Source organism: Rhea americana, unplaced genomic scaffold (genome assembly GCF_003343005.1).
Source record: "Rhea americana isolate MKP2758 unplaced genomic scaffold, rheAme1 scaffold_109, whole genome shotgun sequence".
Taxonomy (NCBI): domain Eukaryota; kingdom Metazoa; phylum Chordata; class Aves; order Rheiformes; family Rheidae; genus Rhea; species Rhea americana.
The window spans coordinates 301,762-312,170 of NW_028185139.1; the positions used below are offsets into that span (position 1 = coordinate 301,762).

A 10,409-nucleotide genomic window follows, 5' to 3' on the forward strand; every position below is an offset into this window, starting at 1 on the left:
TTTTTTTTGAACCTCTTCTGCCCTGAAGGAAGTGGAGAAGTGAAAAATGAGGAAGAAAGAAGGACCCAGTATCTATATTCTCTCCACTATCGGTAGAAATATTTCATTTTGGTATCAGTCTTCACAAAAGTTAGTGTGCATACATTTCATTAATACTGTTTGTACTATTCTTATAAACACTAGAATATTTTTTGGATGTTTCATTAGGTATTATTTTGACAGTGCATTATTACATAAAGATTAAATCATGTTCATTGTTATGATTTGTATTTTCCATAATGCAGAGCTTGTTATATTGTGAATGGCTTATTCCCTTTATAGACGAGACAAGCTATGGATTTGCATGGAGTTTTGTGGAGGTGGCTCTCTACAGGACATTTACCATGGTATGTCAAAACCATACTTCCGTAAAAAGCTAAGTAAAGCTTGCTTTCGAAAATGGAGATGATTACAGTCTTTTGGAATGAAAGAGGATGAATCTTAAACTTAGAATAAGTAATGGCCTATTGATGGTCAACCTATCTTACTTATATACTTTTTTTCAGAACAAAATTAATTATMCTTTAATTTTACACAGTATTAAAAAAGTAGTGGTCAGTATCTAAAGTGCTGAAGGAAGGAAATAACTTCTATTCTTTTTTTGAAAAAAAAAAGTTGTATTTTAAAATGAAGAACTTGTGCAATTTTCCTTTATAGCCATTTTGTTTCTCAGCTTTTGACTTTTGTCTTAATATAATCTATACCACTGTCTACGGATACCTATATAAATGGATTGATTAGCATGGATGTTTCTGTGCATTGTAAACAGTGACTTTGTTTGTATTGCAGTAGTGCCAAGAGGGGCTTTTTTTGCCAGATACAAGGCATGCAGAAAGCAAAGGTGACCTATATATTTGCTTTAGACTTAGGTGCAACAAGTGGTCAAAAAAACAAGGGGTGTGTAAATCTATTGTATAAAGAGATGATCAGTCGATTGCCAATTTTCAAAAGGCAAAAATGGTTTCAAGGGTTTATAGTGCACTGGCAATAAGATGTGCTTAGGAAAAAGAAAAGCCACAAACAAGCAGTGATTCTGAGGTGATATTTTTCAAACAGGAAATTGGTGGAAACTCTAATTTGCGAAGATTTTCTGCATCCGTATGGTCACGTCCTTATCTTGTGTATAAACAGCTTGTATAAATATTTTCGTGTTTATTTCCGATGCCATGAAAATCAGGCACCAGCTTACAGTTTTAGACTATTCTAGCAGCTTAGTCATTTGAGCACAGCCTCATCAATCCCTTACATCTCTGCCAATGTTGGTAAGAGCATYGTGTCTAATAGGTTTTATGTGGAACACCTGTAGAGTAGGAAGTGAGCTTATGTCACATAAATGCCTGAACAAATGTCGTGCAGGAATGGCTTCCTGTTGCAATTGACTTTTGGCTTCTCTGCTCCTGGCTAGAGGGAAAGGCTCTTTTATGATCTTAATTAATTTCCATAGTGCCTTATTCTGGTTGGACCATGGGCCTCAACAATTAAAATTTAAGTAAAATAACATTTAACATTGGCAGAATAAAATTACTCAGAGTAAACACAAACGCCTAGAATTATGTACTCTGGATGCTAATATATTTAGTTTTATGTGATTTTGGAGCTTTTCTTTCAGAAAAGGACAGATGATTCTAGATCTGCTTTAAAGAATGTATATTGCATGATACTCATTTCTTATAGGGTTATAGTTTTGAAGAAGCTTAGCAGTTAGGTTCTTAAATCTTGTTTTAATTTTTAACTTGCTACTCCTTCAGTTTCCTTTGAGAAACCCCAGCCAACATTTATTTCCTTTATTTTCTCTCCAGAACCTGAGAAGCTTGCAGTGAGGACAGCATTTCCTGTTCTTAAAATCTTTTAATTTCAGGATTAAAGGCCTGTGACTGAGAATAGGCCATAGGCCAGCCCTTGTTTGTGTTTCAGTGTTTGGTTTGATTTATGCTTTTCTTTATAATTAAATCCTCTCTCTTTAAGAGACTTGAATAAAACAGGAATCTGGAGGGAGACGAAGACTCCCTTACCTTGGGAAGCTCCTAGGCTGCTCAGRGGGAGAGTTTGGAAAGGTGCATGGTGCTTTCTTCCAGCTGGATCTGACGTCAGATCCTCTCAGTGAATGGGAAGTAACTGAGGCACAGGCTTGGGAGGAAAAGTATCTTACTGAATTTTGAGAAAGAAATAACTATTTTTCCTTCCATTTCAGTGACTGGACCACTTTCAGAACAGCAGATTGCCTATGTTAGCAGAGAAACACTACAGGTAGTATGTTCAAAGGTTCTTGTTTGTGTTATAATTTGTGTACAGTTGTTTTTTAACGTAAAAATGTTAGAAGCTAAAAAATAAAAGCTAAATATATCTGTGCAATGCCATGGAAGTGTAATGTCTATGTGACTTACCATTTTCCTCTGATTTTTTTAGGAGGTCCTTTCTTGTAGCCTAGAACTGGTTTGTGTAATCTGCGTAGCCTTCAAATTATCCTTAGACGAAAGCTGACATTCTTTCTGTTTCTTTCTTTCTTTTTTTTTTTTTCTTTTTCCCCCTTAAAAAGGGGGGAAAAGCGGCGTATCTTTTTCTCTGATTTGTGATATAAGTTTATCATACATTTGAAGGAAAAATTAAAGATTTAATTTTGCATATCTGATTGATGGTCTGTGCCAACAAGAAAAAAAAATGCCTGTGTACTTGATGTTCAAATTATGGCATCAGACTCTTATCATGGATATGCCAAGTTTTGTCTGTCTTTCCCAAATTACAGGTTAAGTCCACCAGTAACCCTTCCAAAAAAGCTGTGTCTGATAAAGCTTATCCCGCATCCATGTGGGAGCGCAGTTCTCGRCTTCCGCTGAATGTGAATCTTCTGACTGCCAGCAGCAGAGAGCTGCTGCCTTTTACRCTCTCAAGATACCTCTGTCCAACCTCTGTCTGTTGTCTCTGAGCCAACTATGCTGCGTGCCATTTAGGATTTGCCTACAGTGTGCCAGAGGTTACTGACTTATGACTCAGAAAACACAGCTTTTTCTTTTCTTTTCCTTTTTTTTTTTTTTTTTTTTTTTTTTTTTTTTTTTTTTTTTTTTTTTTTTTTACAGTGAAGTCTCTTGCTTGACTTCTGTAGCACGTGGAAGTGGTGTTCTTCTGGTTTTCGAACCCTAACCCCTTTTTTCTAAACTCTGAAAAGTGTTTAGTGTATAAAATGGAATTTGTGAAATARTTGTTGTTTGGGGAGAATTCTTGGTCTGTTTTCTAAATTGCTATGAGAAGGAAGTTTGTTGCTTTGCTTTCTAAGTGTTATGCCAGTACCCATTTTTGTATATTCTAAAGTTATCTGTAACTGTGTGTTTACTACACCATGAGTTTCTGATATCTTGTTATAGTTTATAATCCAGCAGTCATTTTTCTTGGTCAGAAATCTGAGAATATGGTCCTTCTGTCAGTCTGTAAGTCACTTGTCCAGTGTTTGTTTTACCTTTGTTTCCATGAGTCCAGAATTTTACTCGAGTGSCTAAAGTTAGCTTTTGACCTTCATATTTTGAAGCCTGTTGTATGGTCTGATTTCAAAAAATGCTCACTGTCAGTTCTGATTGGAATCAGTGAGACTGATTTTGAAAAGGTAGGTCCTTTAAATATGAATTTTAAAGTACTTACCTCCAGTCATTCAATTCTGAAAATGGTGGCCTTAGATTCTTTCAGGACTGTGGTAAAACTGAGCGAGGTTTGGGGACTTTTTGTGCTAGTGACATCCAGAGATTTAAGTACAAGGAGTATAAATGGGACTTCACCAGCTAATGCTGTTTGTTGCAATGATCAATTAGATGCTTTGATTAATTACACTTCTGTACCAGAAGCAAATCAAAATGAGTTCTGTTCTGGGACTGCCTGCACACCTGCTTTGAGGATCTTAGAAACCATAGGTCCAGCTGGGTATCTTTTGTCACTCCCATGAGGAACCCAAGTTAAAACATCAGTAAGCAGGGTTGATTGTGGGTGTTTTCTTTATTTAAAAAAAAAGAAAAGAAAAGAAATCTGTAGTTCCTTTTAAGGAGGTGGATTTCATAACAAATTAGGCCTTCAGCTACATCATACTAAGGTTTTCATGAGCTGACGAAGAAAAGATACCCCTAAAATATATTGTCAGTAATATTGTTGTCTGTCTGTATAATGCTATTTACTTGAAAATTTGAAGTACCAAGTCATGTAAGTAAGCATTTTCCCCTTCTTTCTGTCAGTCTATTTTGGACTATCCATGAAAATGCTAATAATTGATAACAATTCTAATTTCTTTTTGGAATTAACTCTGATGTCTTACACAAGCTGGCAAAAAAGTCCACTGTGACATTAGCATCTCAAGTGAAACCATGACCTCAGTGTGACACAGGTATTTACCTGCAGTTTGCCCTGTGGAAGAATACTTTAGAGATAAGCCTGGAATGCCAGAAGTGACATGCTCTGTGATTTGTCACGCAGGGATTCAGTCTCCTTGTATTCATCCAAAGACTAAAATGTCTAACTTGGGTGGCATCCCAAGTTAGACATTGTAGACATTTGGGCTTGAGTTTTCAAATCCTTTGGTGCCATCATCAAGCCCCAGAAAGATAATCTAATACTTCCTGCAGAATTTCAAGAATTGGATTTGGTATGCTAGCCCCAAGGCACTGTCTGCTAGTGTGCTTCTARAGTTAATTGAAACCTGTAATGATATAGGAGAACGTTTCTGTACTAGGTATCTTGTGATCAGACTGTTGAACACTACAGTGATAGGCAATTTAAAAGTAACTAACATGGTCTAAAAAGGTAACACCTAGCATGTCCGGAAGAAAAACATTCTCAAGTTGAGTTTTCCTACAACAAGCGGCTGCTATTCTTTCCTTCTATCCATGTTTAGATATTATGCTATTAGGAATACCAAGTTTACAAATTTTATTACACTGAAAAATAAGAGTGTACTTCAGAGTCATTCAGATGACTGAATTGAATCCCAAATCTGCCTGTTTATTTAATAAGAGATGTCTATAAAATGAAACATATTGGACTAAGTTATTACCTAAATTTTTTCTGCAGGGACTATATTATCTTCACAGTAAAGGAAAAATGCACAGAGACATTAAGGTAAGTTGAAGCTGAAGGGAATTTTAATGTTTTTAAGATCAGATATACCAACTGTTACGGTTCTTTGTTGTTGGAGATATTTTGGAGACATTTTTAAATAACTTGTTTTCTTATGCTTATTAGAATAAGACTAAATTTTCTGCCCAAGAAAAAATTTTCTTTAAAATGCATTCATGGAGGTAGTTTGTTCTTTTACTGGGAGCCAAACAGAGCACTTATTTAGACTAGTGCTGTGAAATTTAGACATCAGCTGGTGCTCAGAGTAGCACATGTTGAGCTTGCCATAAGGATGTGTTCTCTGCAGAAGAAGACAAGACTTTGGCCTCTTCAAGAAGCTTGACATACCCTCTCTGTGAACCTGCTAGTGAACAGAGCTGTTGCTTTAGCATCTTGCCTTTTCTTTGGTGAGCAGTTTGCAGGGCAGTGGCTGCTATTTTGCATGGTTCCTAAAGACTGAAGACTGCTTCTTTTGTCTCCTCCATCCCATGTTGAAACTAGAGAGGCTAGCACAAAATCTTAGCACTGATTTGTTTAAAATTTAACCTTGACAAGGGGATACCAAAACTGGCTTGCACAGATTATTAAACTTTCTGTTGTAGATTCCTTCTGGTGCCTCCTGTTCACTTTTTGTCCCTGGAATTTTATTACCTACTCTTCACCTTTCCAAACTCTTCCTTGCTCAGACTCCAGCTTAAACCTGGCAGGCTTCACCTGGAAATCTGACAGTAAATTATGATGTTCCTTTGCATTGTGCTTTTTGTGAAACCAGGGATGCAATGCACATGGTAGTTTCAACCACAGATGTCTTAATACAGCCTAGCTGTGAGGTCTTCCAAGTAGTTCTCGTTGACTGCAGAAGGATATTTGGGTTCTGAGCACTCAGGAAAATCAATTCTGAATGAGAGAYTAATTTGGACACAAAACTTGGATATTTTTGTCGTATGTTTTAGAATACTAAATGATGCTTAAAAGGATGCAGTGCATTGGTGTCTGTTTCTGAACAGAACTGTGCTAATTAAAATGCCTAAAATGCTTACAGTTGGATTTTACAAAATTTTGTTCTCACGAGCATGGAAAAATAGTATCATCATCTGCAGATCTCCTCACTGTCGAGTTATACCTGCTTCCTTCAGTAGCAAAGTTTTATGTGTTCAGAATATTTATCGTGTTAGTCTTGAAGGGCATACAAAGTTGAGAACATKTTAACTGGGCTATCGTAGTATTTACCAAGCTCCGTTTATAAGGCTCATTAACTATACTTGTGCAACGCTTGCCAGAGTAGATTGCATTGCTCAAATATTCTTGCAGRCCTGACTTCCCTTTCCCTGTGAAAATCCGTAGTCTGAAAAAGCCCATAGTCTAGAAAAGCATAAATTCTTTGGAAACTCTTCTTTGCCTCCTTTCTGTCCGGTCTATGGACAGTGCTGGCATTCATAGCTCTGCRTTTAGCTTTGTGTTCAGCAAACTTCTACTTTTGCTCCAATCTAGCTGTCACTGGTTTCCGTCTTCAGATCAGGTTTGTCTTCAGTCCTTGTATGTGATAATTTCATGATACCAACTGTCGTTTTGGGTTAGTTTTTATTATTAAACTGAAGTAAATGATCCATTAGTCACAAAAAATAATAGAATCTCTATTGCATAAAGACGGAAGTAATTTTGCTAAACGCTTGAATGTCAAGGCATGTCCTTAAGGCTCAAATTATCATGGCTCTCAAACAAGAGAAGACCAGTTCCTACAGATGGAAAAGAAATTAAACTACTTCCACTTTGACCTTTTACAGTTCCTGATTCCTTTCAATCAGTGTAAATAGAAAAAAAGAAGTAAGAATTCATCAACATAGGCAAATCATCAAATTCTGCTGTTTGAGAGGGTTTTGTGTGCAATGGAAACTCTGTAGTACCATAGGCTAAAGAGGGCTAAACTTAAACTTCATGAGAAACCTCGTATGTCCCAGTTCCGCTGTATAATAGAATAGCAATTTGCTAATTTCATAAATATTTCCTTTATACGGTTATAGATTTCTTGAATGCATGATTCTTGGTGTATCAGAAATTTCTGCGTGTTTTAATTGAAAGTGTCTTTTTGTTTTTAAGGGCGCAAACATTCTTTTAACGGATAATGGCCATGTAAAATTAGGTGAGTTAATAAAACTCTGTTAATAAGATTCTGTTAAATTTGTGTGGACTGTAAACATAAATGCAGAAGACTTTCTGATTTTAATCTATTATAATTGCTTGTGTAAGGAATTAWTGAATATCAATGGGGAACACATCACAAATAATTTTTTTTCTTACTAGTAATATCTAGCAGTCCACCAACAAATTAGTACGTTAGGAGTAATTGGAGTATAGTTTCGGACCATTGAGGTAAGAAGGGAGGGGGGAAAAGTGTTATGAAGGCAAGCTAAAAATCAAATCAGAGAGTTTAATTTTAATAAAATGCACCATRTAGAGTTCCTAAGTATGAAATGTAGTTTAAAATGCTCCCTAAAGGAATCTCTTAGAGAATATTAAACGGCATATTTTTTCATATTCAGAGAGCACATGTTAGGAATCTGTGCTAGCCATTTTCTTTCTTGCGTTGACATGTTTGTGTGCAGCCTGCATATTTGGCAGGTGGTCTAGCAGAGCTGGCCCACAATTTGAGAGTCACCAATTTTCCATCATTTGGTTCCTCCACTGTAAGATTCATTTTTTTTTTTTTAATACTGGAAATATTTAACAAAAAATAAACAGTGAAAGCAAACCGGCATGTTTCATAAGCAATGAATTGCAGTGAATCATTACTTCAGTTATGAACTGTTTTTTTTTTTTTTTTTTTTTTTTAATATATAGCTGATTTTGGAGTATCTGCACAGATAACAGCTACAATTGCCAAAAGGAAGTCATTCATTGGCACCCCATATTGGTAACTGCTTTATTTGGTTGTTAATATAAAGTAAAATATATAACACTGCTGAGTAAAACTTTCTRGGTAGGTGAATCACTGAAGGCTCTCAGACTTTTTAGCTATCATGTTTGAAATATTTATGCTAAATCCTGAACTAACTGAACATCAGACAAGATGCTATTACACTCTGAAAAATTGAAATGATGTGCTGCTATTACTACTGACTAATGTATCTCAATTTAGTCAATTTAAAATTAGCTATAATTTTACATGTCTTCAACTCTGATCTTAAATTTTTCTTTCCTGATCATCCATTTTGGTGCCTTATGTTCCCCCACCCCAGCTAATCTCTTTTGCAACTCTTCAGTTCGTAACGAGATTTCACTTTTGTCTCCACAGATGCTTTTGCCACATCTGAAATGTGCCTTTAAGCCATTTTCTTCTTCTGTGTTCCTTTTGCCTTACTTGTTTAGACTGGTTGAACTAAAACTTACCTTTCTCTTCTATCTGTGTTGCTTCTTAATCCTTCCTCCAGTAAAGCAGTTTGCATAAATTATGCTTTTTATATTTCAACTTTTTTTTTTCCCCTCTGCTCTTTCTCTCCTGGAGTTGGTTGTTCCCTTTTGCCTTCAAGTAAATAGCGTGCTCTTCCCTGTAAAAATAGCAATTTTCTGTGTGTTTTTTCCTTGAAAAATACTCAGTTTTCTGTATGGAAGTATAGCGTTTACGAGAAAAAGCGTATGTAAAGGCAAAAACTGCATCCAAATATTCACACTTGAAATAGACTCAAGCGCAGCATTTTTCGCATTSCCGTGTAGTGGGAGTCACGCCAAGGCATGGCTTCGCTTCCCTTTCGGAGGAGCTCGAGCACCCCTCCGTCGCGGTTCCGTAAGTGATCCGTGGCTGTTTCCCCACTAAGACGTCTGGGCGACTGCGGCCCCGACCTCTGTCACTGTGTAACTTCCAAATTGTGCCAGGCTTCTGAATGACATACGGTAACCTTAAACAGTAACTTTGAAAGCGTTACATAGGTTAAATGCTGATGAAAAGCGCCGCTTTTCCTGTGCGAGGCTTCTCGCAGATTCGGGAGGAGAAATGAGGAAGCAAAAACTGTTGAGACTGTGGAGGGCAAAGCTGAGTGAGAAACAGAAGCGGTGTGAAGATTGTGGTGGTTATTAGTGGTGCCTGTGCGGGCAAGGGTATGGTGGTTGGATGGCAGAGAAACAAGGGGGCAAACTGCGGTGTCTTTAGTTCCAGTAATCCATCTATTTACTTTTCACATCTCTTCCATCTAATTTTAAACTTATCCCTTGCTCCCCCTCTACCTCAGTAACTCTCTGTTCCTCCTTTGGGAGCTTCCTTTTTTGATTTAAAGTCCCCATCTGTCTGTCTCTCTCATTTTCTTTTATGAACTCTTTAATTCTGTGATTTTTTTTGAAAGTGGGGAGATTTCTTTACAAAGTCTAATACATGCAAATATCGATTGAGCCATCTCTGGTAACATCAAGACAGTAATTGGGACCCATACTATGGGTTAATGTAGGCAGTGAAACTCTGGATAAACTGTATTTACAAAAATTTTCTCCAAATCGAAATAAGTCACACCACCAAATCTGATGACTTAGCTTGTTCCAGAATACCAGTAGAATTCTTYCTCCTTGTGGATAAGGATATCTGTGTTCAAATAATGTGGCATGTGAGGTATCTCCAAAGTGATGTTATCTACTGCTGTATTGCAGTACTTAGTAAGTCATATTCTGTTGTCTTGCACTGAGTTCCATCTGCTATTCCATTTGAAATGGTCTTTTGGGTTAGTGACGTCCAAAGCTTAAAAACATCAAGACGTTTGCCATCTGATGTGGCTACACAGGACAGTCAAATGCCTGATTTACTTCAGCAATCCAAAACATGTGAGGCTATGTACTGAATCATTTTCTTTAGGTATTCCTATTTATGCAAGTCAGTTACGTATGTAACGTTTTTCCACCTGAATATCTGAAACTACTTTTTAAACTTAAATGAGGCTTTTCAACGTTACACTGTGATAGATGTTACAGACAAGGAGTACTCTGGTTAGAGCTGACAGTAAGCCCTCAGGTGTCATGCTTTCTGGAGACCAGAAAGCTGTTGCTTATTATATTCCTATTTTGAATGCCTCTCCTCAAAGTCAGTTGATCGCTTTCTGGAATGGGATGCATGATTTTATTTCGATTTTACTCTAGTTGAATAATTATATCTTAGACTCYGACAGTTCCTTTTGCTATTGCAAAAAGAAAGTCCAAAACCAATTGGTTTCCTCCATTTCCTGCCAAACAGCTGTTCTTGAAACTGCCTGTTTAGTCACTGGAAAATGATTGATGAAAACTTCATGTTTGCTCCAGTGAAAGAG

General features: G+C 36.8%; 1 protein-coding gene across 1 annotated transcript in view; it reads left to right on the forward strand.

The window, feature by feature from the left end:
* The window catches only part of MAP4K3 (mitogen-activated protein kinase kinase kinase kinase 3), a 72,994-nt gene that overhangs the window by 7,767 nt on the left and 54,818 nt on the right, over positions 1 to 10,409 (forward strand). The window contains exons 3-7 of the mRNA XM_085311318.1: positions 322 to 386; positions 2,231 to 2,286; positions 5,083 to 5,130; positions 7,225 to 7,267; positions 7,966 to 8,038. Coding sequence (XP_085167444.1) covers positions 322 to 386; positions 2,231 to 2,286; positions 5,083 to 5,130; positions 7,225 to 7,267; positions 7,966 to 8,038 — 285 coding nt within the window. The remainder of the gene's footprint in view (positions 1 to 321; positions 387 to 2,230; positions 2,287 to 5,082; positions 5,131 to 7,224; positions 7,268 to 7,965; positions 8,039 to 10,409) is intronic.